Source organism: Pongo abelii, chromosome 1, assembly GCF_028885655.2.
Source record: "Pongo abelii isolate AG06213 chromosome 1, NHGRI_mPonAbe1-v2.0_pri, whole genome shotgun sequence".
NCBI classification, from domain to species: domain Eukaryota; kingdom Metazoa; phylum Chordata; class Mammalia; order Primates; family Hominidae; genus Pongo; species Pongo abelii.
In genome coordinates, this window is record NC_071985.2 from 13561663 (window position 1) to 13588442 (window position 26780).

General features: G+C 40.0%; 1 protein-coding gene across 1 annotated transcript in view; it reads left to right on the forward strand.

The window, feature by feature from the left end:
* Window positions 1-26780, forward strand: part of LYST (lysosomal trafficking regulator) — a 213573-nt gene that overhangs the window by 173513 nt on the left and 13280 nt on the right. The window contains exons 46-50 of the mRNA XM_024252983.2: window positions 1134-1323; window positions 4953-5089; window positions 11387-11485; window positions 21773-21912; window positions 22195-22292. Coding sequence (XP_024108751.2) covers window positions 1134-1323; window positions 4953-5089; window positions 11387-11485; window positions 21773-21912; window positions 22195-22292 — 664 coding nt within the window. The remainder of the gene's footprint in view (window positions 1-1133; window positions 1324-4952; window positions 5090-11386; window positions 11486-21772; window positions 21913-22194; window positions 22293-26780) is intronic.

Consider the following 26780-nt stretch of genomic DNA (forward strand, 5'->3'; position numbering starts at 1 on the left):
ATCATTTAACATGTCCCCCAAATAGTCTGACAGAATTATTAGAGCTCCTAAAGTGCACGATTTTTTTAAAAGATAGTATATAGGTCAGTGATGCCTTTTTTTTCACTTATTTGGAAAATGACATAAGCAAGTTTCACTAAAAATCATTAGGTTTTTTACAGAAATGACTGCAAATTGCTTAATATATTATTTTTATTTTATGTAGCATTTCCTCTGAAGAGTTGAAAGTAAAATAACGGGTTAAACTCTTAAATGTATAAAAGGAGGGAATCCATTAAAAAAGAAGAGTTCAGCAGAGGATAAAACAGTCATAAGGAGAACAAAAAGAATAGAACTATTTGGGGAAACTCTTTAAAACGGCATCATGTCTTTTCTTCCTGATTTTGAAACTTTTTAATAATTGTTTTTGCTTGAAGTGGAGGAAACCTTTTCATTACTGTTCATGGGCAGCCAAATGGGTATCTCTCTCGAGTCTTCACTCACCTTTCTTCCCCCAAATCCTATTGTTCTTCAAGCTCTACCTTTTATTTTTCACTGACAATTCTTTCTCATCTCTTTTCTTCTCTAGTACTGGCTAGGATTCTCTAATCCTCTCAATATGTTCCATAGATAAACACTTTCCCTTTCACTCATCACATATCTATTTGAGATGAGAACCTGCTATGTTCCAGGCACATAGATGAATCAGAGGTGTTCCCTCTCTTCAAGGAGCTCATAGCTGAGTGAGGTTTCCTGTGCTACATGTGGTCTTGATTTCTATTGCCATATGTACATATGGCTTGTCATACTACCAAATTACAGTCCTCCAGTAAGTATCAACTTTAGGTATTTCAACTAGAAATAAGAAATATACTAAATTTTTTTTCTCTGCTCAAATTTCAAGGAATTTTGAATTATTAGCCACATATTTTTATGCAAATTAGGCCAGAACCACAGAGTAAAACTCAAATAAGGGACAAATATTTCTATACGCTAAGCATGGGGAAGTAAAAAAAATGCGTAAAATAATTATTGCCCTTACAGAGCTTATAATCCATGTTACTTTCTCTTACTTTGTTTAGAGCTTAAATTAGAAGTAATTCTATACTTACCACCTTTTAAAAAGCCATACTTTTTATTTTTCTTCTTTTTAGAGTCCTTTGTCATGGATAAAAGGCTTGAAATGGGGGGAATACGTGGGTTCCCCCAGTGCTCCAGTACCTGTGGTCTGCTTCAGCCAGCCCCACGGAGAAAGATTTGGCTCTCTCCAGGCTCTGCCCACCAGAGCAATCTGTGGTTTGTCACGGAATTTCTGTCTTCTGATGACATATAGCAAGGAACAAGGTAAAATAAAATGTGATGAAGATCATTCTGGATATATCTTTCATGAGATTTGAGTATTTCTAGCTCATCTGTGCTGCTACTTTGAGTCCTTGGTAGAAAAACTCAGCTCAAATTTGTAGTTATTTAGTGCAGAGTAGGAATGAAAACATGCTACATGAAAAAACAGAGAGTTAAATGCAGTGCCATTTGAAATGAGAGGAGGAACTTGAAGGTGACAAGAATAGATGGTTATGTTCACAAAATGAAGATGTTATCAATTTGACAGAAATGTACACTTTGAGGCTGTTGAGCCCCAGAATAGACAGACGTATTTGACCAACAAATCTACCACCTCAGAAGATATAGTCATGGGTTTAAGCAACAAACACAACAATGATGTCGATATAGCCTTGAAAATAGGTTTTAAAGACACGTATTCCTGAAAACCAATCCTTTTCTGACTCCCCACATGCTGACTCACTAAAAGCAACATGTGGGAAAGTGCTGTGCAGTAGAGGCCTCTTCATGTTTCTAAATGTCACCTAGACACCGGAAAACTAGGGACATTTTGCATTTGAGCAGTCCCTCAGCCATTCCAAATTAGCCATTTCACTAGAAACAAAAGAACTCTTCCTACTTACTATGGATGTGGGGCACCAAAATGAATGACCTAGGGCACTCATCTGTTTCTATCAGGTTATATGCAGACTTGCCTAAAAGCCAGTGTGTGGACTAGATGCCTGTTAGCAGCCAGCACTGCTGGCAATTACCATTACCTTCTGTGCACTGTGCTCCTTGGGAGCCATATATAGCCTTCTACCCGACCTGCAATACAAAGGTGCCAGCACCCAGAGAAAACATCAGTCACTTAAAGAAATTAGGTATGCTAGCTGGGCCATAGTTCTTTTAGGCTCACTCTTATTTCTGTCATGAAATGAATGATTGTTTTTATAGTTGCTAGAAATAAGAGAGGATGCATACCGTTTTATCTATGTTTATTGAGTTAATAGGATAGGGTAGAACTGTTTAATCATAATTATTGTGATATCAGTATCACAATTGATATCACCATTGGTATCAATGGTTTATTCTTACTAGTATGTTACACTTAGTTATGAGGCAATTTACAAGTAATTTACAGATAATACCAAAGTACCAACATGTGTGAATTATTTACCTTTAAAAAATTAGAGTACAGTAGGCCGGGCACGGTGGCTCAAGCCTGTAATCCCAGCACTTTGGGAGGCTGAGGCGGGCGGATCACAAAGTCAGGAGATCGAGACCATCCTGGTTAACACGGTGAAACCCTGTCTCTACTAAAAATACAAAAAAAATTAGCCGGGCCTGGTGGCAGGTGCCTGTAGTCCCAGCTACTCGGGAGGCTGAGGCAGGAGAATGGCGTGAACCTGGGAGGCGGAGCTTGCAGTGAGCCGAGATCGCGCCACTGCACTCCAGCCTGGGGGACAGAGTGAGACTCTGTCTCAAAAAACAACAACAACAACAACAACAACAAAATTACAGTACAGTAAAGTTTCTCTCTGTTGAGCAAAAGAGAAAGAGCAGGTATTATCACTTAGCATTATGGGACTTAAACATGTCAAACATATTCTAAGCATATCTTATCTGTGCCAGTACAGTCATGAGCCCTTAGTGTGTCCTGAATAGCTATGTTCATTCAAATTACACTTAATTTCTTCACACAATGTATTTGGAATTTGTCAGAACCTGGGTATGTCCAGAGCAGTAGTTTAATAGAACAGTTTCCTCCATGGCCTCGACAGGCACAGTTCCTGAGTTTTGCATCCTTGCCCTGTTGCTTTCTAGCTATGTGGCCTTGGGAGAAGTTAACTTCATGGTTTGCAAATCCTGGCTTTTGATCTATAAAGTAGGAATAACAAAATAATTTACCTCACAGCGTAATTTTCTGTAAGGATTCAATACAATCATGTATGGGGCTGATTAGCATAGTGCCTGGTTCATTCTAAGTGCTTAATAAATGCTTATTGGCCTGTAAATACCCTAGGGTCTGGGAGAGGTCAGTGTTTACTACATACACTCAACACTAGACACAGCAAGGAATAGTCCACATAGACGTTCTAGAGAGGCACTGACTGAACAATGTTGTAGCTTACAGATGAAAGTTAGGTCACTTGTTAACACAAGAGACACACTGCATCAGAATCTCTGGGGCTTGAGTCCAAGCTTATACATGCTGAAAATCAATTTTAGATTCAATTTTAGTAGATTCTATTTAAGATATACTGTCCTAATAGGTAAAGGAGAAGTTTCTTTTTCTGAAAGGAAAAAAAAAAAAAGGTGATGCCTCTTGTGGTACTGGAATGAGAAACCTTGGTTTATGGAGCGCTTGCTGCATGCCAGGCATTGTGGTTGATTTTGAGAGGACTCAAGACTCATGATATGTGGTTCCTTTCCCTAGCAGCTTGTATTTAGAGGCGTTTCTATTTAGTGAGTATATTCCAATTCTTTTGTTACAAAATGTTGTCAACATTTCTTATTTTACTCAGCAAAACAAAAAGCTGTGAATTGCCCATTTTCAATATGCTGTTGATTCATTCAAGAAATATTTATTTATTATACTCATCTACATGCTGGGTATTCTGCTAGGTAACTGGAATAAATAAAGCACATTGTCTCTCCTTTAGGAACTTAAAACATTGCAAGTTTCAAGGGTAGTACCATTTACAGCATCTATCTATATTCAGCATACAACAAAGCATAGATAATTAATAGTACTGGGAAATGATGTCAAAATTTCCAAATTTTTATGCCAAGAGAACATCATACTATGTTGTAAAAAAGAGAGAGGGCTGGGCGCAGTGGCTCAAGCCTGTAATCCCAGCACTTTGGGAGGCCAGGGTGGGCAGATCACTTGAGGTCAGGAGTTTGAGACCAGCCTGGCCAACATGGTGAAACCCCGTCTCTACTAAAAATAAAAAATAAAAAAATCAGCCGGGCATGGTGGCGAACACCTGTAGTCCCAGCTGCTGGGGAGGCTGAGGCACGAGAATCACTTGAACCCAGGAAGCAGAGGTTGCAGTGAGCTGAGATTGTGCCAGTGCACTCCAGCCCGGGTGACAGAGCGAGACTCTGTCTCAAAAAAAAAAAAAAAAAAAAAAAAGAGAAGAACAGAGCCTCCTTGAATGAAGGTCTACCATACACAGTCCTGCAGTTGACAGGATTAAATGATCCCTTCTCAGGCTAGGTGTTGCTTCCACTCTAGCAGTGTTACCTTCCTGCTACTAACAGTTGTCTATCCTGGGTATCTAGAAAGTTAAATAGTATCTAGTTCATATTTATTTTTAAAAGAAAAGGTGTCTCAGAACATGAATAGAGTAAGCTTCACTATTACTGTCTTTTATAATAATTTCTTAACAGAAATTTTAGTTCTGAGTCTAATAAATCCCAGCCAAAACAACACAAGTGAAAAAATATAATCCCACCCTGAGAACCCTGTTAGCATTAAAGAAATAAAACTAAAAAATTGTTCCATTTTAGAGATTTAAAGATGGTTTTGCACCAAATGATATGTTCTGCTATGAAAACTTCACCCTTTAATCTGCCAGTTTTGGGCTGTCATGTAGCAATCGAGCAGTGACAATCTGATACTTTTCTTTCTCCTTCTCCTTGAGGTGTGAGAAGCATGAACAGCACAGACATTCAGTGGTCAGCCATCCTGAGCTGGGGATATGCTGATAATATTTTAAGGTTGAAGAGTAAACAAAGTGAGCCTCCAATAAACTTCATTCAAAGTTCACAACAGTATCAGGTAAACATTTTATTTTATTTTATTTATTTATTTTTTTTTTTGAGATGGAGTCTCGCTCTGCCACCCAAGCTGGAGCGCAGTGACACATCTTGGCTCACTGCAAGCTCCACCTCCCAGGTTCACGCCATTCTCCTGCCTCAGCCTCCCGAGTAGCTGGGACTGCCACCTCCCGAGTAGCTGGGACAGGCACCTGCGACCACGCCCGGCTGACTTTTTGTATTCTTTTAGTAGAGACAGGATTTCACCGTGTTAGCCAGGATGGTCTCGATCTCCTGACCTTGTGATCTGCCCGCCTTGGCCTCCCAAAGTGCTGGGATTACAGGTGTGAGCCACCACACCTGGCCAACTTTTCTTTTAATTTTAAAGTGTCGCTCTGTTGCCCAGGCTGGAGTGCAAAAGCACACTCTCAGCTAACTGCAACGTCCACCTCCCAGACTCAAGTGATCCTCCTCCCTCAGCTTCCCAAGTAGCTGGGACTACAGGTGCGTACCACCATGCCTGGATAATTTTTATATTATCTGTGGAGATAGGGTTTCTCCATGTTGCCCAGGCTGGCCTCAAACTCCTGGGCTCAAATGATTCACCCGCCTTGGCCTCCCAAAGTGCTGGGATTACAGTGAGCCACTGTGCCTGGCCCGTGTAAACGTTTTTGTGGAATCTTTATAATGGTTAATGCATAAAAATGAGTCAGACTGGCCGGGCACAGTGGCTCACGCCTGTAATCCCAGCACTTTGGGAGGCTGAGGTGGGCAGATCGCCTGAGGTCAGGAGTTCAAGACCAGCCTGGCCAACATGGGGAAAACCCATCTCTACTAAAAATACAAAAAAAATTAGCCAGGCATAGTGGCACATTCCTGTAATTCCAGCTACTCAGGAGGCTGAGGCAGGAGAATCACTTGAACCCAGGAGGCAGAGGTTGCAGTGAGCCAAGATCACGCCATTGCATTCCAGCCTGGGCGACAAGAGCGAGACTCCATCTTAAAAAAAAAGAGTCAGACTGATAGCAGCTAGGTTGGTTGGTTGGTTGGTTTTGAGATGAAGTCTCGCTCCATCGCCCAGGCTGGAGTGCAGTGGTGTGATCTGCACCCACTGCAACCTCCGCCTCCCAGATTCAAGCGATTCTCCTGCCTCAGCTTCCCAAGTAGCTGGGACTACAGGCATGTGCCACCACGCTTGGCTAATTTTTGTATTTTTAGTAGGGACGGGGTTTCACCACGTTAGCCAGGTTGGTCTCGAACTCCTGACCTCAGGTGATTCTCCCGCCTCAGCCTCCCAAAGTGCTGGGATTACATGCGTGAGCCACTGTGCCCAGCCAAGCAGCCAGTTTTTAATATCCTGCAATTTGTCCAGTCAAGAAGCTGATGTTAGGCTGGGCGTGGTGGCTCACGCCTGTAATCCTAGCACTTTGGGAGGCCAAGGCGTGGGGATCACCTGAGGTAGGAGTTCGAGACCAGCCTGGCCAACGTGGTGAAACCCTGTCTCTACAAAAAATACAAAAATTAGCCACACGTGGTGGCGGGCACCTATAAATCCCAGCTACTCAGGAGGCTGAGGCAGGAGAATCACTTGAACCCGGGAGGCAGAGGTTGCAGTGAGCTGAGATCGTGCCATTGCACTCCAGCATCAGCAACCAGAGCAAAACTCCGTTTCAAAAAAAAAAAAAAAGAGAAGCTGATGTTTATAGTACTTACAGACTTCCTAACTACCACTATTTGTGTCCCCCAAATTTGTTTTCTACCCATTTTCTCATCGAGAGAATATTATCATAATCTCCTTCTCAACATCAGTGAAGGGCATAGTGTTTGAACCAAATCAGCATTGCCTTCTTCTCAGTGTTCACTCACCTTTGTCATTAGGTCATTTTCTGTAACCATACTGCCATCTTTTATACCTAAATTTTCCTAAACGGACTGGATATTCAGGCATCATGTATAGTAGAAAGAACATTGGGCCTAAAGCCCTGTGATCTTTGTTAGTGTCCCAGCTTCGTTATATACTAACTGCAGCCTTTTGACTAGTAACTTAATCTCTCCAAACTTGAGTTTCTTTCCTCCTCATTACAACCAAGATAATAGTACTCACACTTCTTTCTCAGAAAGCTGCTGTAAAATGTTTCCAGTGTTTGTGAAAGAAACTTGTAAACTGTAGCCGGGCGCGGTGGCTCACGCCTGTAATCCCAGCACTTTGGGAGGCCGAGGCGGGCGGATCACAAGGTCAGGAGATCGAGACCATCCTGGCTAACACAGTGAAACCCCGTCTCTACTAAAAATACAAAAAAAATTAGCCGGGCATGGTGGCGGGCGCCTGTAGTCCCAGCTACTCCGGAGACTGAGGCAGGAGAATGGCGTGAACCTGGGAGGCGGAGCTTGCAGTGAGCTGAGATTGCGCCACTGCACTCCAGCCTGGGCAACAGAACGAGACTCCGTCTCAAGGAAAAAAAAAAAAAAGAAACTTGTAAACTGTAAAATACCATGTAAATATACAGTATGCTGCTGCAACTGTTCCAGACTCTAAATCGTATGGACAGCCTTCTTTTTTGACTCTCTTTCAGTGAGAAGTTCTCTTACCATCCTCTGATTTCCATTACCTGCATAACACCTGCTGCCTTATCATGTGTCCTAAAATGTATCCCATTCCCTGAGCTCTTTAGAAATGGAGGAAGCTACTTAGGGGAATTTTTAGCAGTGAAAGCAAGAGGAGCAGTGCCTTGTTTGCATAACCCTCGATATCCCTGACCAAAATATTGTCACCATTTGTTTTATAGCTTACAGGAAACTGACAGAAGTAAGAATAAAGAGACAGTGAAAAACAACTTTACTAGGAACTTTAATAAGATTTTTTTTTTAGTTTTGAAACATCAGGCTGCATTAATCAGAGCCTTTGTAGGCAGATAGAAATATATATATCCAAACACAAACAAGTTATAACCATAAATCATGGCAAAGCTGGTAGTAATTGGAAATGAGTCTACAAAATAAGTGAAAACACAAAAACATATTATAGAATCAGTATGTCCCTTACTGCACCCTTTTTGGGATTATGATAAATTGGGAAAAACAGAGAAATATGTACAGTGGGAGTCAGATATACAATACATTTTACCTGTCAAAATACACTGACACAAATTTATGAGCAGATTTAACTCATTGCTGTCATCAGTAATCTGTATTTACAAACATCTTGACTTTCCAGTGAAAAGTGAAGAAAAACAAATGAAATCATCATCAGTATTAATTGAATGTTTTCAACGCAATGTTAAAGGTATAACATAAGCTTTCAATCAAATTCTTTACACCTTTAATTACTAGGCATTCCTTCTATTTAAGAGTTGGGTACTGTTACATTAGATTGGTGTGGTGTGAAGAGAGGACGAAGATGAACAAATAACTTTAAAGATGCTTTCCAATTCACTAATATATTTTCACCAGTACAAAGACAAGCATTTAGTCAAATTGTTTTTGCCAAGTAAATTGACTGTTAGTTTAGCAGATCCAAAGCTTGAATAAAGTTGTTTAAAATTCTAATTTTTATTTTTTCTAGCTTTATTGGGATAAAATTGACAAATAAAATTGTATATATTTAAGGTATACAATGTGATGTTTTAATACATGTATACATACATTGTGAAATGATTACTACAGTCAGGCTAATTAACACATTCGTCACCTCACATAGTTAGCATTTTTTATGTGTGTGATGAGAATATTTAAGATCTACTATCTTAGCAAATTTCAAGAATACAACACAGTATTATTAACAGTAGTCACCATCCTCTACATTAGAGCTCCGGAATGTAATCATCCTGCACAACTGAAACCTGTACCCTTTGACCACCATCTCTCCATTCCACACACATTACCAGCACTCTCAGCCCCTGGCTACTGCTACTCTACTCTCTATAGTTCAGCTTTTTTTAGATTCCACATATGAGCAGGATCATACAGTATTTGTCTTTCTGTGCCTGGCAGATTTTACTTAATATAATATCCCCCAGGGTCATTTGTGTTATCACAAATAACAGGATTTCCATCTTTTTAAAGGCTGAATAATATTTCATGTATATAAAAGAATTTAAACATTGCAAAATTATTTGTATCATAATAGATGAAAATAAAGATGAAAGAACACTATCACAAGTCCTGTTAGCAAAACAAGATGTGATGACATTGTGTGAGACTTTGAGTCAAATGACTAACTGGATGAGAATACTATATTGCATTTTCATCTAGAGATACATTTCTAAAGATATATTTTTGTTCACCCATTAATTCTTTGATTTGAGAAAATTCAGCTAGGATATTATTATTATTATTATTAGTAGTAGTAGTAGTAGTAGTATTATTATTATTTGAGACGGAGTCTCACTCTGTTGCCAGGCTGGAGTGCAGTGGCGCGATCTTGGCTCACTGCAACCTCCCCCTCCTGGGTTAAAGCGATTCTCCTGCCTCAGCCTCCCTAGTACCTGGGACTACAGGTGTGTGCCACCACACCCAGCTAATTTTTTGTATTTTTAGTAAAGACAGGGTTTCACCATGTTAGCCAGGATGGTCTCGATCTCCTGACCTCGTGATCCGCCCACCTCAGCCTCCCAAAGTGCTGGATTACAGGCATGAGCCACCGTGCCCAGCCAGGATTTTATTATATAAAGACTCACGCTCTGAGATTTCACTTATATGATCAATTTCATCATCATCAGTAGAGTCTAGAGTCTTGACGGCTGTGTGCCTTCATGTTGTGATTAGTCTCATAATTGTGAAACATCTTCCTCTGTCAGCTTTCTTGGTAGAAAGTGAAAAATTCTGAATTCTGCACCGTGTTCAATGAAAGCCAAAAGTAGACTACAGAAGTGGTGTCTCCAGCCTTCTTTTATACTTTCTTGAAAGATGACACTATACTTTGGACAATGCAATAAGAAAACTAAAAGATGACAATTTAGTTCACATATTAGATTATCCTCTTGGGAGATTCCATCATTCTCCCATTTCCTTGCTTGTTTGTTTGGTTTTTGCATATTTAGGAATAATTAATGAGTAGTGATGAAATAATTTTTAGAATTATGAAATTGCTAAATGTTTCAGGATACAGAAAAACAAGTCAGTTATTAAGATCTTATAATGTAACTTAGGTTGATTCACTGGATCCATATGGTAATTCCAAGACAGAATGAGTTTTATTCTGTGTATTTTTTAAAAGTGCATTTTCTCTTTGTTCTTTGGAAGACCTCCAAGAAAGAATAAAATTTATGAAGTATCAGTCCTTACAAATAGAACTACTCAAGAAAGAAACTGAAAACATAAAATTGGATCCAATGGATCCTTATTGTATAACGGGAGTTAAGAAGAATAAAGATCAGAGAAAGTCATTTTCTAAGGTAGCAGAGATGTGAACACACTTGTAGTGCAAGGGAGGAAGCCAGCAAGAGACAGCTTGAAACTGTAAGAAAAAGAAAACAAGGTTTCTGAGGAAGCCTGGGGATGAGGCAAGGCTGACCTTGAAAGCAGAGACATTTCTTTCTCTGAATCAGAAGACAGGGAAACATGTTGAGGTGCAGAGGAGAGAAGAGGAAGAGGTGTGCAGCTGGGGGTCTCCATCTGCTTAGTGAAGTGGTGTGGGGGAGGTGGGACAGGAGAGCAGTTGGGGACAGTTGCTGTGGACATGGTGCTCGGGGTGGGGGTCAGCTAGCATGGAAAAGAGGACCTGTCAGGCCACATAGAAAATTGACTCAAACCTGAATGGTGCCTCCATGGTTAGGACTGAGGGATTTTGTACCAAAGGCATAATCCCATCTTTTACATTCACATTTATCTTCTTTCTTCCCCTGCTTAACAATCTTTAGAACTATTAGAAGCAATACCTCTGTTTACATGTACCTGTTTCCCCACCAAAGACATAAAATGAGGAAAATAAAAGCAAAAAGCAAATAAATATGTGAAGTACACATACATTCACACTCAACCTTGGATTTAATCAATCCTGAATCATTTTGTTAAATTTATCTAAATATATATACATATATACACATACATCCACACACAGGCACGTATACACATAGACTATGCATTATAATATATTTTAATTTGGAAACAACATTTAGACATTTGGCTCAAAGTTACGGATTATTACTGTATCTGGCATGTTTCTAACTGTTTCAAGAAATGTTAACCTAACATTTTTGAGATTTAAAAAAAAAGTTGTCAGAAAAGTAGAAGTATTTTTCATTCTTTTATTTTATTATTATTATACTTTAAGTTGCATTCTTTTAAAACATGATAATCTTTGATTTGTCCTTTTTCAAAGGTGACTAGTTGTGCTTGGGTGCCTGACAGTTGCCAGCTGTTTACTGGAAGCAAATGTGGTGTCATCACAGCCTACACAAACAGATTTACAAGCAGCACGGTAGGTTCTGGGCTTCTGTGTGGGTAGTATGGGACTTTGTCAATGAGGGGAAGAAAGCCTTTATGAAGTATAATTCATTTTGCATAAGATTAACTTAAAATGTTTATACCTTAATCTTCTCCCTACATTAGGTCTTAAAATTCTTTAGGGTTTATTAGAATCATGAAAAATCTTGAAAACAATTGTAGTAGTCCTATTTTTTTTCAGAGATAGTATTTTGAGTTAGATCTGTTTTGTATTTAGGCTTTTAAATGACATTTTGGTGCTTACCTGTATTTGCGATATCAACCTGAATGCTTAGGAGTATACCGTAAGAGTCTATCAGTTTGAAAGCTTAGAAACCCTAATGTCCAACATTCCCATACCCTCTGGGTAAACTAAATGACAGCAAAATCTAAGTAGTCTGTCTGGATTTGTACCACTTACTGGAAGAAATTTTATTTTTCAGCCATTCACTGAACTCCCAGGATTTTGGAGTTGAATCATAAAACAGGGGAAAAAATAAGACAGATTATGCAATGCTTCTTTTAATTTACTGTTTTTGGGGAGGTTGTTTTGTTTTGTTTTGTTTTGTTTTTGTTTTCTGAGACAGAGCCTCCCTCTGTTGCCTAAGCTGGAATGCAATGGCACAATCTCAGCTCACTGCAACCTCCGCCTCCCGGGCTCAATCAATTCTCATGCCTCAGCCTCTCGAGTAGCTGGGACCACAGGCATGCGCCACCACGCCCAGCCAATTTTTGTAATTTTAGTAGAGATGGGGTTTTGCCATGTTGGCAGGGCTGGTCTCAAACTCCTGGCTTCAAGTGATCCTCCCACCTCGGCCTCCCAAAGTGCTGGGATTATAGGCGTGAGCCATCATGCCCGGCCTGTTTTTGTTTCTTGAATGAACTGCCTGTGGTGCAGTTGAGGATATGTGTCAAGTTTAGGTTGATAACTCAGTAATCATCATTCTGATTCGGAATTTTCACTGTGCGTTTTTTTCCATTATAATTTTCTTTATAGTATTAAATCTGTTTTACTGAGTGAAACCTGTATTTCTAGCATAGGGTGACTCCCAGGTTCTTCCTTTTCTTTTTTTTGTGTGTGTGTTTTTGTTTTTGTTTTGTTTTGTTTTGAGACAGAGTTTCACTCTGTCGCCCAGGCCAGAGTGCAATGGTGTGATCTTGGCTCAATGCAACCTCCGTCTCCCGTGTTCAAGTGATTCTTCTGCCTCAGCCTCCTGAGTAGTTGGGATTACAGGCTCACACCACCACACCCGGCTAATTTTTGTATTTTTAATAGAGACGGGGTTTCGCCATGTTGGTCAGACTGGTCTCGGGCTCCTGACCTCAGGTGATCCACCCGCCTCGGCCTCCAAAGTGCTGGGATTACAAGTGTGAGCCACTGTGCCCAGCCAGGTTCTTACTTTTTTTTCCAAGCTTATTCCCTTTTGAACTCTTGTTAAGTTTCTTTGCATGGTCACTGAGGTATAAATGTGACCATATTTTGTTTCTGTCTCTTAGTCTAAGGAGCCATTAAAATGGTGTAAACAGGAGTTATATGATCCAATGAGCATTTTAGGGAGACCACTGCAGAGCCTGCAAGGAGAAACACTTCCAAGGGCATGAGACTGGGAGCCAGGACACCAGCGAGAAGGCCACTGCAGTGATCCAGGCAGGAAGCAAAGAAGGGCAGGTTAAGGAGCCAGAACAGTGGAGTGTATGCTCTAAGAAAGGCCCACACCCAGGATAGAGGACCACAGAAGAAGGACATCCAGACATCAGGGAGCCTGATAAGTTACACTTGAGCTGGATCCTAAAGGATCAATCTACTATAAGTGAAGGAAAGAGGAAAGAACATTTCAGGCAGAGGAAATAGTCTACACAAGAGCCTGGAATCAAAGGCATGGGGATTTTGGGGGGTGGCAAATACTTTTCTGTGTAGTTTAGAGTACAACGTGTTGGGGAAGAATGACAAAAGCAGGGCAGGAAAAGATTGAGGCCAGTGATGAGGTTCTGATATGCCATGATAAAAAGAATGCTAAAGAATATAAGCAGGCTGTGGTGGCTCATGCCTGTGGCCCTAGCACTTTGGGAGGCCAAGACAAGAAGATTGCTTGAGCCCGGAAATTTGAGACCAGCCTGGGCAACATAGCAAGGCCTTGTTTCTACCAAAAAAAACAAAAATAAAAAAATTGGTCAGGCATGGTGGTGCATGCCTGTGGTCCCAGCTACAAGGGAGGCTGAGGTGGGAGTATCACTTGAGCCCAGAAGGTCGCGATCACAGCAGTAAGCCGTGATCACACCACTGCACTCCAGCCTGGGCGGCAGAGTGAGACCTGACTGAAATTGTTTTTAAAAAAGGTTATAAGCAGAGAATGTAAGTGTCGTAACTTTTTGAATGTCTCCTTTTATCACCTTTTGATTCCCAAAGGCTTAAAATGAATGTTAATTTTATAACATCTGTAATATTCACGCTGCCATTGCCTTTAATCTCTGAGCTCCCCTTTCTGACTTCCCCTACAAATCTATTCTAAACCCTGCTGCTAGGGCAGTTGTCAGCTTGTGCACTTGGATCATTTTGCACCATGACATGGACACCTTTTTTAAAACCTGGCTTTATCTTTTGCTTTTTATTTCCTTTTGCTTTTGCCAACACTTTGAACAGCCTTGTTCTTAGTTTTCCCTACTTCTCCATTTTTAATTGTGCACTAACACAGTATGCAGTACAGGTTTTAAAAAAAGGTTAAGCTGTCACTATAGGAGTATTTGTGCACAGGATAGCTTTGAGGAAGCAGATCAAGAGCATAGCTATTACAATTTAAATACTGCAAGACATACACTTCTTTTAGTTTTGAGGTCATGACACACTTGTGAAGGCTTATGTTGCTTAGCTTTCCTCAGTTATATATTTGCCTAAAAGCAGATTTTTCAGCTAATTTTTATAGGATTTTTTTCCACCTAATTATTAGGTAATCAAATCATGAGATTAATAGTTACTATTAAACAATGCCAAAAAATCTAACTTAGTAGTGTAGTTTTATCAGTTTGTTTTGATGGGAGGTTACTTGGGTATTTGTAGACATTGTTGTTGCTTTTTCCCAGGGATCATGTTGCTATTCTGGCATCTCTAAGGTTGTGGTTCTGACCCTGAGCTTGTGAGGTTAGCAGGAGACACCTCATGTTCACTGGTTTCTGTTCTTTGGTTTTCCTGACCCACCGAATGCCATGGTTTTAAAAGTGTTCATGTCCTTTAGATTGTCTTCAACACAGACAAAAGGTGGGCCCCCAACCAAGTGCCACATAGGATGTGGCCAAATCCTTGTTTGAAAATGCTTTCAAGGGGATCTTATGAAATACCTTCCTTAGCTAGTAAGCATATCTAGCTTTGAGCACCGTAAGTTTCTGTTGAAGCACCCAAGATAAAGTCTTCTAAAATGCATCCTAGGTAATGATGAATAAGTTGACTTGTTATGTGGGATTGCAACGTATAAGCCATTTAAATGTTAGAGGAGAATATCTTCTAAATATGATAACTGATTTTAAAATAGTTGCTGTCGGGTTATTCTGTCACTAAGTAGGTAACGTGTCCACATCATCTTCGTATAAGTGAACACCTATATATCTGTTCTCTAACTTGAGAGTGGTAGAAGAATATGTATGCAGCTTATACAAGGTAGTATTACTTCGTTCAAGAACAATATTTAAAAGAAGGCGCCAGCACAGGAGACCTGCTCCACCCACTGGAAGTTATTTTCTGACCCATCAGTGAATTGTCTAGTAATATTAGCCTTTGCAGTCATTTCAAAGTGCAGAGTTTATTTAAAAATTATCAAATACTACTATTAGGAGCCCTATGTTGTGTTTACCCATGACTGTTACTCATTTCACAGAGTAAAAGGTGGAAAATAGGTCAATAAATCTGTACTCTATGTTTCTTCTGACATATTTTTTACAATAATGAATGGGATTGACTGTGGTCAGTAGGAGAATGACCTAAAACTTTAGGAAAATATTGGCCCAAGGAGACCAAACTTGTAACTTAACAAGTAGAACACTAACCTCATTTTAGTTTTGATGTTGAAGTAACTCACTAATCTGTACTCAGTGAATTGGAGATAGTTGTTCTGTTTAAAATTGGGACACTGAAGAAAAACAAAGCATGTGTGGAAAAAAATAAAATAGAACTTCTAGAAATGACATAATAGAAATAATAGTTAATATTTACTGACTGCTTACTTTGTATTAGGCATTGTTCTAAGCTCTTTACAATTTCTGATGTATTGGTTTTTGACTCAAGTATCTTTATTTTTCTCTATATTCTTTCATTAGACTACATTTCTATGGTTTTAACTATTGGCCCTAAGCATAAAACAGATGTGAGGATGATCTTATTCTAAGAGCTGTGCATTGTGTTCCAGCCCCAGGTTGTCTGCTACTTTCCTTCCTTATCTCCCAGCTGGCTCGTGGCCTCTCCTGCATCAGTAGTGCCTGCTGTGGGCTTCCTGAGGCTGCACAGCATGCTTCTCATTGCTTGTCCGCCGCATGCTTCTCTGGGGCTTCCTCTCCATGTCTGCCAGCAGCCTGTTGAGCTAAGGCACCTTCCCTTTCCTTGTTGCTCTTTTCTTTCTCCACTTTGTTCTTGGGCACACAGGGTCTTGGCCCTGTTGCCCATGCTGGAGTACAGTGGCACAATCACGGCTTACTGCAGCCTCAACCTCCCAGACTCAAGTGGTCCTCCCACCTCAGCCCCATCCCCGACCCCCTACCAATAGCTGGGACTACAGGCACACACCACCATTCCCTACTACTTTTTAAATTTTTTTCTAGAGACAGGCTCCCACTATGTTACCCAGGCTGTTCTCGAGCTCCTGGGCTCAACGATCTTCCTGCCTCAGCCTCCCAAAGTGCTGGGATTACAGACATGAGCCACACATTAAATCTTAGTAATAACCCTTTGATGCAGGTTTTGTCATTATCTCCATTTTTACATGAGACTACTGAAACACACAGTTAATCCTTCTTGTAACCTGCCCAGCGCGTCACAGCCAATTCATTGGAACAGCTAGTTAAGCAGCAGATTACAGAATTAATGAACTGAAAAAATTTACACAGAATATAAAATAGAAAGATAAAGAAAAAAAATGAGGAAAGAAGGGATATGAGGGCTAGAATGAGAGCATCCAAATGTGATGAGTAGTTACAGGATGAGAGAAGGAAGAAAGGCCCAGTGTGAAGACATGATGACTGAGATTTTCCTACAATTAAAACTTGAATTTTGGATTAAAGAATCACAGCAATGCTTGGCAGGATAAATAGAAATGAGTCAAACCTGTCTCCTCCAGATGTCCCCCTGACCATTGCCCCAGCTCATTCCTTTGCATCCTGCCTGGGTCCCTATATTGACCTTCTCACTGGTGTCCTGGCCGCCAGTCTCATGTCCCTGGAAGTTGAGTCTCCTTGTAGGCTCTAATGATGGCCTTCCTAAAATGCCGACTGCATCACATTAGTTCTGCCCCAGACACTTCAGTGACCCCTTATTGCTTGGGGGATAAAATGTAGGTTGCTAGGCATCACACACCAGGCTCCGTGCTCTGACCCCTCTCTGCCTCACTGCCCCCTCTACCTCACCACCACATTTCTTCCTGCTCCCTACCTACCCTGCTCCCAGTAACATTGGCAATGCCACTTTCTCTCATTTCTCCTTTCCCTCACACATGCTGTCTTCTTAGCCCAGAGTGCCCTTCGACAGCCATTTTTCTTTGAGTAAATTCTGCCAGTTCTTCAAAACTTCAGTTCATATGCCGTCTTCCAGGGAATCCCCCTTTCACTCCCTGTCCCCAGTCTGAGGAAGCGACTTATTTGTGGGTCCCCGGAGTTCTTTGTGAAAATCATCTTTGGTAGCCCTCACTCCTTACTGCCATGGAGCTCCCGGAGGGGAACTCTGTATCCCCAGCTCCTGGTTCAGTGACAGGCACACAGTAGGGGACACTCAGCAATGTTTGTTGGATGCATAAATGTATGGGTTGCCTTCCACATTATCTCTCTCTCTCTGTAATATGAAAATCACTTGTAGGCCAGGCGTAGTGTCTCACGCCTGTAATCCCAGCACTTTGGGAGGCTGAAGCAGGAGGATCGCCTGAGCTCAGGAGTTCGAGACCAGCCTGGCCAACGTGGGGAAACCTCTTCTCTACTAAAAATGCAAAAATTAGCCAGGTGTGGTGGCAGGTGCCTGTAATTCCAGCTACTCAGGAAGCTGAGGCAGGAGAATCACTTGAACCCGGGAGGTGGAGGTTGCAGTGGGCCAAGGTTGCACCATTGCACTCCAGCCTGGGCAACAAGAGCAAGACTTCATCTCAAAAAAAAAAAAAAAAAAGAAAAAAAGAAAAAAAAAAAAAAAAGAAAACCACTTGTGTGTCCTTATTAAAAATATCCATGGGCCAGTCACAGTGGTTCATGCCTATAATCCCAGCACTTTGGGAGGCCTTCCCAGGTGGGAGGACCACTTGAAGCCAAGAATTTGAGACCAGCTTGGGCAGCATAGCAAGAGCCTATCTCCACAAAAAAAAAATTTAAAAAGTAGTTGGGCATGGTAGTGCATACCTATAGTCCTATTACTCAGGTGGCTGAGATGGGAGGATCACTTAAGCCCAGGAGTTTGAGGCTACAGTGAGCTTATAATCACACCACTACACTGCAGCCTGGGTGACAGAGCGAGACCCTGTCTCAAAAAACAAAAATAAATAAACGAAACTATGATCATGGCCGATGGCCAACAAGAGATTTCCTGTTTCTTAAAAAAGTTTTTCAGAATAATCCTCCCCTGAAACAATGAAGAGTGGATAAAATATATATACAAAAATATATCTTTATAAAATATATCCATGTTTTAATATAACTTATATGTGTATATTTTAATATAATGTAAACATATAATAAAATATATTTTTATTCAGTCTTAGTTGTGCGTATATATATTTATATATATTCATGTATATATATTTATATATATTCGTATATATTTATCTATATATTCGTATATATATATTTATCTATATATTCCTATATATATTTATATATATTCGTATAGATATATATTCGTGTATGTATATTTATATATATTCATATATATATTTATATATATTCGTATAGATATATTTATATATATATTCTTATAGATATATTTATATATATATATTCGTATAGATATATTTATATATATATATTCGTATAGATATATTTATATATATTCGTATAGATATTTTTATATATATATTCGTATAGATATATTTATATATATATTCGTATAGATATATTTATATATATATTCGTATAGATATATTTATATATTCATATAGATATATTTATATATATATTCGTATAGATATATTTATATATATATATTCGTATAGATATATTTATATATATATTCGTATAGATATATTTATATATATATTCGTATAGATATATTTATATATATATTCGTATAGACATATATATATTCGTATAGACATATTTATATATATTCGTATAGACATATTTATATATATATTCGTATAGACATATTTATATATATTCGTATAGACATATTTATATATATATTCGTATAGACATATTTATATATATATTCGTATAGACATATTTATATATATATTCGTATAGACATATTTATATATATATTCGTATAGACATATTTATATATATATTCGTATAGACATATTTATATATATATATTCGTATAGACTTATTTATATATATATTCGTATAGACATATATATATATTCGTATAGACATATTTATATATATATTCGTATAGACATATTTATATATATATTCGTATAGATATATTTTTATATATATATTCGTATAGATATATTTATATATATATATTCGTATAGATATATATATATAGAGAGAGAGAGAGAGAGAGAGAGCCTTAAAAGCATTGAAGATCTGACAAGCTAGTAAGAAAATACCAAGTCAGAGAGGTAAATAAGCAGGGAGGAGCTTTAGCCCTGAGGACACTGTCAATCCTGAAACACTGACACTGTCCTCGGACAGCCTCTGTGGAAGAAATGGAAAACAGCACCCAGGAACTAAGCAAGCTGGGGAGTGCCAAGAGAGCCCGCCTCCAAAAGGCTGGTCCCTAACCGGCTGCTCTCTCAGAATGAAAATGAGTTGCATGGGAGAACCCTTGCATAGAGTTATATCCTGGGCTGGAATTCCCTGGTTTGTCTAGGATCCTCAAAGACTTCACTTTGCGTTAAGGTGGCCCCAGGCTGGTGTGGTGGTCGGTGTCATCTGGCAGAAACAAGGAAGTTACTTGCATTCTGTTCCACAAATAGAGGAATTCCTACAAGTAAATGTTTTAATGTAGTGACAAATACACAAAACCAGGCACAAAAAAATACAGCTAAGAAAATAAATTTATGAAAAAGTTAAAAGTTATAATAAAATAAATATCATTTAAAGCAACCTTGATTGCCACTTGAAACTTAGGAAATTTTCAAAGATTTAGAGTGGGGCCGAATCACAAACTCAATGCTGTGGAACCCAAGCAGAAAAGGAAGGGGCTCAGGTCCTTTAGAGCAGGGAATTCCTTGGTCCTACATACCTCAAAGCATGATCTGAAATGGTTTATGGGCATATCTCAGTGGCTCTGCAGACTTCTGGCTGTGGAGAGGGTCACAATCTGAGAGCCAGAATGGATCTAAAGGGAGGGCCCAGGGATCCAGGCCTACGACTCTTGCTCTTGTTAAAAGCTGATCTGGTCGCTGTGATTGTTTTCAGGTGAAGGTCACATGCCCTAGCTAAACAGGCAGTTGCTACACAGCTCAAGCCAGTTGTTCCAAGGAATAATGTGAGCCTGGTATTGCCTGGTCTTTTGATTCTCTAAGTGTAAAATATGTATTTTTATGTATATAAAAATATGTAACCGGACTACATAGCAGCTAAGATAGATAGCTATACCTAATATATCAACACAGATATATTTCAAAAACTAGTGTTTTTGAGAAAAGGCAAGATGCAGAAGATACCTAAAAAATAATACCATATATTTAGAATTCATAAATATGAAATACAATATAATACATATATATATTATATAGTATGTTGTTTATAGCTATAGTAACATAATAGAAGTATAAAAACTTACATAGGAACATAAATACAAAATTTAGGATAGTAGTAACTTCTGACGAGAGAGGAAATAGGATGTAGAACAGTACACAAATTATATGTACAATGTTTAATGCTTTATTTAAACAATAAATTGATAATATAAAATGTTAAGATTTGTTTAACTGGGTAGTTAGTATATAGCTCTTTATTATACTTATTCTTTCTACTTTTCTATATTTTTGAAGGGGAAATATTGAAATGCTTTATGATAATAGTTAACCTAACAAAGCAAGAGTCAAACCCTGTGTGGACATCTAGTATCCGTGAGCCAATGTGGCCTTCAGAGCACCAGTTTGCAAGCTTTGGTTTAGAAAGTCAAGCCATAACTGCTGGGTATCGGTAGCATTAGGGCCCATTACCATTGGTAACATCACCAATTTGTATGACACCTTCTGAAAGTACGCTGTCAAGAACTATAAAATTATTAATATTCACGAACCCACTAGGGAAATTTTGGAAATTTTAGCAGAGACAGGGTTTCAATGTTGGCCAGGCTGGTCTCGAACTCCTGACCTCATGATCCACCCGCCTCGGCCTCCCAAAATGCTGGGATTATAGGCGTGAGCCACTGTGCCCAGAATTTTTTTTTACAGAAGCATTTCTTCTTAAAAAACTTTATTTATTTCCCAAAGGTCTGCCCTCTAATCTACTAAAAACCTTTTATACATGAAGAATTGATGGTATTATCTATAATTTGAAAAAAATAGAAACAATTTTAAATGCCTGTCAATGAAGGATACTTGTAAATTATGGTGTACTAACTGTATAGAATATTATAACACCATTAAAAATTATTTTGAAGACAATGTCAAAATTGGAAAATGCTTATAGGAGAATATGTAAAATATAAAATAGGAAATTTTTATGTGGCAATATTACAACTATAAAAATACATGTATATTTGAACAAAGATTGGAAGAATAGACAAAAATGAAAAGCAGGTAAGTTGAAATTATGAGGAATTAAAATTTTTTAAATTTCTTTCTTTGTTTTACTCTGAATAAGATTGAAGAATGATATGTTTGAGAAGACCATTTGAGTCACTTTGGTTGTTTTATTTTTGAGATACTATACTAGAATACTTTTTGTTGTGGTTTTTATCTTACACTTAATTTTAAAATTTCAGCCATCAGAAATAGAAATGGAGACTCAGATACATCTCTATGGTCACACAGAAGAGATAACCAGCTTATTTGTTTGCAAACCATACAGTATACTGATAAGTGTGAGCAGAGACGGAACCTGCATCATATGGGATTTAAACAGGTACAGAAGAAGGTCTCCAAATCAAACATAGCATTTTTAATATATTCATTTTTACTATATGAAATGGAAAAACCAAAATAATGTCTTTATGTTATAATCATTTTAACCATGAAACACATGCTTAAAGGTAGTAAGATTACCTATTATATTTTATTGAAGTCATACAATCAGATAGGAAAACATGTATGCCTTATAGGTACATAGACTGAGAAAAAATTACAAAATAAGAGAAGGTAATTATATTTAATGATCATATACAAATTCATGTCTTTTGTCTTTCAGGTTATGCTATGTACAAAGTCTGGCGGGACACAAAAGCCCTGTCACAGCTGTCTCTGCCAGTGAAACTTCAGGTGACATTGCTACTGTGTGTGATTCAGGTAAGCTTGCTCCAACCCAAAGCACAGGGCTGGCTGGTGCTCTAACAGCGCATTTGGCCAGTGGCTACCTCCTAGGTCGAGCCATTCTCTCAGGTCCCTGCCAGATCTAAATACTTTGGTAACAGCATGTACATGTATAAAAATATAATATGGTCCAAGACTGAGTTCATCAATTTAGGCCTCAGCTTATGCAGAAGTTAGTATTGTCATAATTTAACTATTTTCCTGATACATGTAAAATTGCACTTGAGTACATGTTAAGCGAATTATTGTTAATTTTTTCAGTTTTGTTGGTTTTGACTTTTCTCCCCTTTTTTGCTTCTGCTTTGTAACTATTAACTTTGTTACCTTCCTCCTGTGAAAGAACAAAATTTTAACAAATTGAGTTGAAAAATTGAATTAGCTTTTATTAATGATTCATGAATCAGGCAGCATTCCATCTATGAAACAGAAAGGTACCCCAGTGAGCTGAGCAGAGGAGGCAGGCTTCATAGGCAGAAAAAGCTGAAGAAAGCAGAAACAAAGAACAAAACTCAGATTGATCATTCCACAGTTACTTTCCTTAGAGGATTAAAGCAGAAGGAACTTCCTTATCGTACCAGCTCAACTTGAGTGATCCCCTATCATTGATTGCTGTGAATCTCCTGTTTTTTGGAAAACCAGCCCATTTCCAAGTTCAGTTTGATTATGTGTCACCTCACACAAGTGACTACTCCATTCTTGTTTGATCTGGTATGTTAGGGCCTAGTGCAGGAGCTCAGTCTAAAACATTAGCCTCCCGTAAATTTTATTTAACACTCCTGACTAAATGAAAAGCCTCAGCAGATGACCAGCTTGAATATATGTCTCCCAGGTTCAGACAGAGAGCAACAGTATAGAATAATAAATGGAAGTATAATTTGCCTTAAAAATTACATGACAAAAATATATCACCTAATCAAGAGTCTTTTGTTGTTGTTGTTGTTGTTTCATATATACATGTTAAGAAACCAATGCATCCAGCAGAAAAGAACAGTTGGAAAATTCATGAATTTTCTGTTTGCATTTCTATTTTTAAGGGTCTTAAGAGGCAAAGGATCCTTTGAAAAACTGTTTGCTTCTTTCTGTCCATTCAGTGTTGGACATACCTATAGTGGCTAGTCCTCTATCCTTTGCTTGCATTTTTTACATTGTTTCTTTTTTTCTAACACAAAATGTATGGTGTTTTTCCAGACACCAACCAATTCTCTGACACCAACTGGGTGTCCAACCGTGCAGTTCAATTGTGACACTAGAAGTTTGCAAATTTGGAGGCTGCCATGAGCCCCACCCTCAGGTTCAATAATTTGCTAGAATTGAGAGGTGACAGCGTGCTGGCAGTGCTCACAGCCCTCGCTCGCTCTCGGCGCCTTCTCTGCCTGGGCTACCACTTTGGCGGCACTTGAGGAGCCCTTCAGCCTGCCGCTGTACTGTGGGAGCCCCTTTCTGGGCTGGCCAAGGCTGGAGCCCACTCCCTCAGCTTGCAGGGAGGTGTGGAGGGAGAGGCGCAAGCGGGAACCGGGGTTGCGTGCGGCCCTTGCGGGCCAGCTGGAGTTCCGGGTGGGCGTGAGCTTGGCAGGCCCCGCAGTCGGAGCAGCCGGCCTGCCCTGCCGGTCCCGGGCAATGAGGGACTTAGCACCCGGGCCAGTGGCTGCGGAGGGTGTACTGGGTCCCCCAGCAGTGCCAGCCCACCGGCGCTGCGCTCGATTTCTCGCAGGGCCTTAGCTGCCTTCCCGCGGGGCAGGCCTCGGGACTGCAGCCCGCCATGCCTGAGCCTTCCCCCACCTCCGTGGGTTCCTGTGCAGCCCGAGCCTCCCCGACGAGCGCCGCCCCCTGCTCCACGGCGCCCAGTCCCATCGATCACCCAAGGGCTGAGGAGTGCGAGCGCATGGCGTGCGGGACTGGCAGGCAGCTCCACCTGCAGCCCCAGTGTGGGATCCACTGGGTGAAGCCAGCTGGGCTCCTGAGTCTGGTGAGGACGTGGAGAGTCTTTATATCTAGCTCAGGGATTGTAAACACACCAATCGGCACTCTGTATTTAGCTCAAGGTTTGTGAGTGCACCAATCGACACTCTGCTCTGGTGGGGCCTTGGAGAACTTTTATGTCTAGCTCAGGGATTGTAAACACACCAATCGGCACGCTGTATCTAGCTCAAGGATTGTAAACACACCAATGGGCACTCTGTATCTAGCTGCTCTGGTGGGGCCTTGGGGAACCTTTGTGTCCACACTCTGTATCTAACTAATCTGATGGGGACATGGAGAACCTTTATATCTAGCTCAGGGATTGTAAACGCACCAATCAGCACTCTGTATCTAGCTCAAGGTTTGTAAATACACCAATCAGCACCCTGTGTCTAGCTCAGGGTTTGTGAGTGTACCAATCGACAATTTATATCTAGCTGCTCTAGTGGGGCCTTGGAGAACCTTTATGTCTAGCTCAGGGATTGTAAATATACCAATCGGCACTCTGTATCTAGCTCAAGGTTTGTAAACACACCAATCAGCACCCTGTGTTTAGCTCAAGGTTTGTGAGTGCACCAATCAACACTCTGTATCTAGCTGCTCTGGTGGGGCCTTGGGGAACCTTTGTGTCCACACTCTGTATCTAACTAATCTGATGGGGACATGGAGAACCTTTATATCTAGCTCAGGGATTGTAAACGCACCAATCAGCACCCTGTCAAAACAGACCACTTGGCTCTACCAATCAGCAGGATGTGGGTGGGGCCAGAGAAGAGAATAAAAGCAGGCTGCCGGAGCCAGCATTGGCAACCCGCTCGGGTCCCCTTCCACGGTGTGGAAGCTTTGTTCTTTCGTTCTTTGCAATAAATCTTGCTACTGCTCACTCTTTGGGTCCACGCTGCTTTTATGAGCTGTAACACTCACCGTGAAGATCTGCAGCTTCACTCCTGAACCCAGCGAGACCACGAGCCCACTGGGAGGAATGAAGAACTCCAGACGCGCTGCCTTAAGAGCTGTAACACTCACCGCAAGGGTCCGCGGCTTCATTCTTGAAGTCAGTGAGACCAAGAACCCACCAATTCCGGACACAGAATGACTCACAGAACTCAATAAAACACTATTTATACTTAACAACTATCATTTATTATAAAGGATAGAAATGAACACCGGCTGAAGAGGTGCACAGGAACAGGTCTGGAGGTGTCCTGAGTGCTGGAGTGTCTGTCCTCCTGGAGTCAGGGTTGTGGAGTTAGGGTGCACCGCTTTCTGGCACACAGTTGTTAGAAACAAGTGCTTGGTGCCGTAAAGAAAAATTAGCACTTAGAAAATTTCTCAGGAAGGCACATTTACTTCTGCAGAAAGGTGCTGCCTGCATCCGACTGACCGATCATAAGAGCACACCAAAAAAAGGAGATAAAGATTTTTATCCCTAACACAGCTCCTGTTGCTGTGTCCTCTACCCATTGGCCGGAGTCAGACTGTACAATCTAAACTAACTCAATTGGCTAAGACTTAAACTTTTCTAACTATGGTAAACATGCAATATGCGAGAGGAGGGGAGGAAGAGACTGTTGCTAAGGCAGGAAGGGTAGTCTACAGAGCAAGTCTGGGTATGTCTGGGCGTATAGAGGTTTGCTAGTTACAAAATAAGCAAGGGTGGGGGCTGTGTACAGAGCAAGAAAGACCAAGGGAGCTTGGAACTTATTATTTCTGACAGTTTTCCCCCTTTTGATTTTATAGTTCTTCCTCTTCAGATTTCTTAAATTTTTCTAACATCTCTTGGCTTTGTAGTTCCTTTTGGTTGTTTAAAAGTAGGAACTTATTTGAGTAGGGCGGGGGAGAATCGAGAGAGGTTTTGGTAAGAGCTTTTTCTATAAGCCTTTGCCTTAATCCACGAATACAAGGTATGATGCAGCAACTTACAAGAATGAGTACACTGGTAACAATTGCAAGGGGGGTAAAGATTGATGTTATGAGTCCTTTCTATTTTCTAAACCATTTTTTCTATGAATTTTTGGCTAATTTATTTGCTGGGGTGATAAGGCCCTGTAGGGCTTTTGTGATTGTTCTATCGGGGGCTGTGTTGTTAGGGATAAAAGTACAGCATTGGACTCCAATCATGACACAGACCCTGCCCTTTTTGGCCAATATTATGTTAAGGGCTATTCTATTTTCCTAAGCCATCTGACTGGTAGGACCTAATTGTTCAGCTATTCCTTTAATGGCATCCCTAGTATAGTTAGCAAACCGCTGTTGATTATAATAAAGGTAATTTATCCAGTCTACATTTTTGCTTGCAGTTGCCCATGAGAACAATATAGATTCAAATCCTGCAGCTGTTTGATTCTTGGCTTTAAATTCATTTAGCACCTCTTGTGGAACTTTGATAGCATTTATGTATATGTGAGGATCAAAAGACCCAAGGGGGACACTTTTTTTTTTTTTACGATTGTTCTTTCTATTTGGTTGATGAAATGCCAGGGTGAAAGGGATGGCTAATTGGAT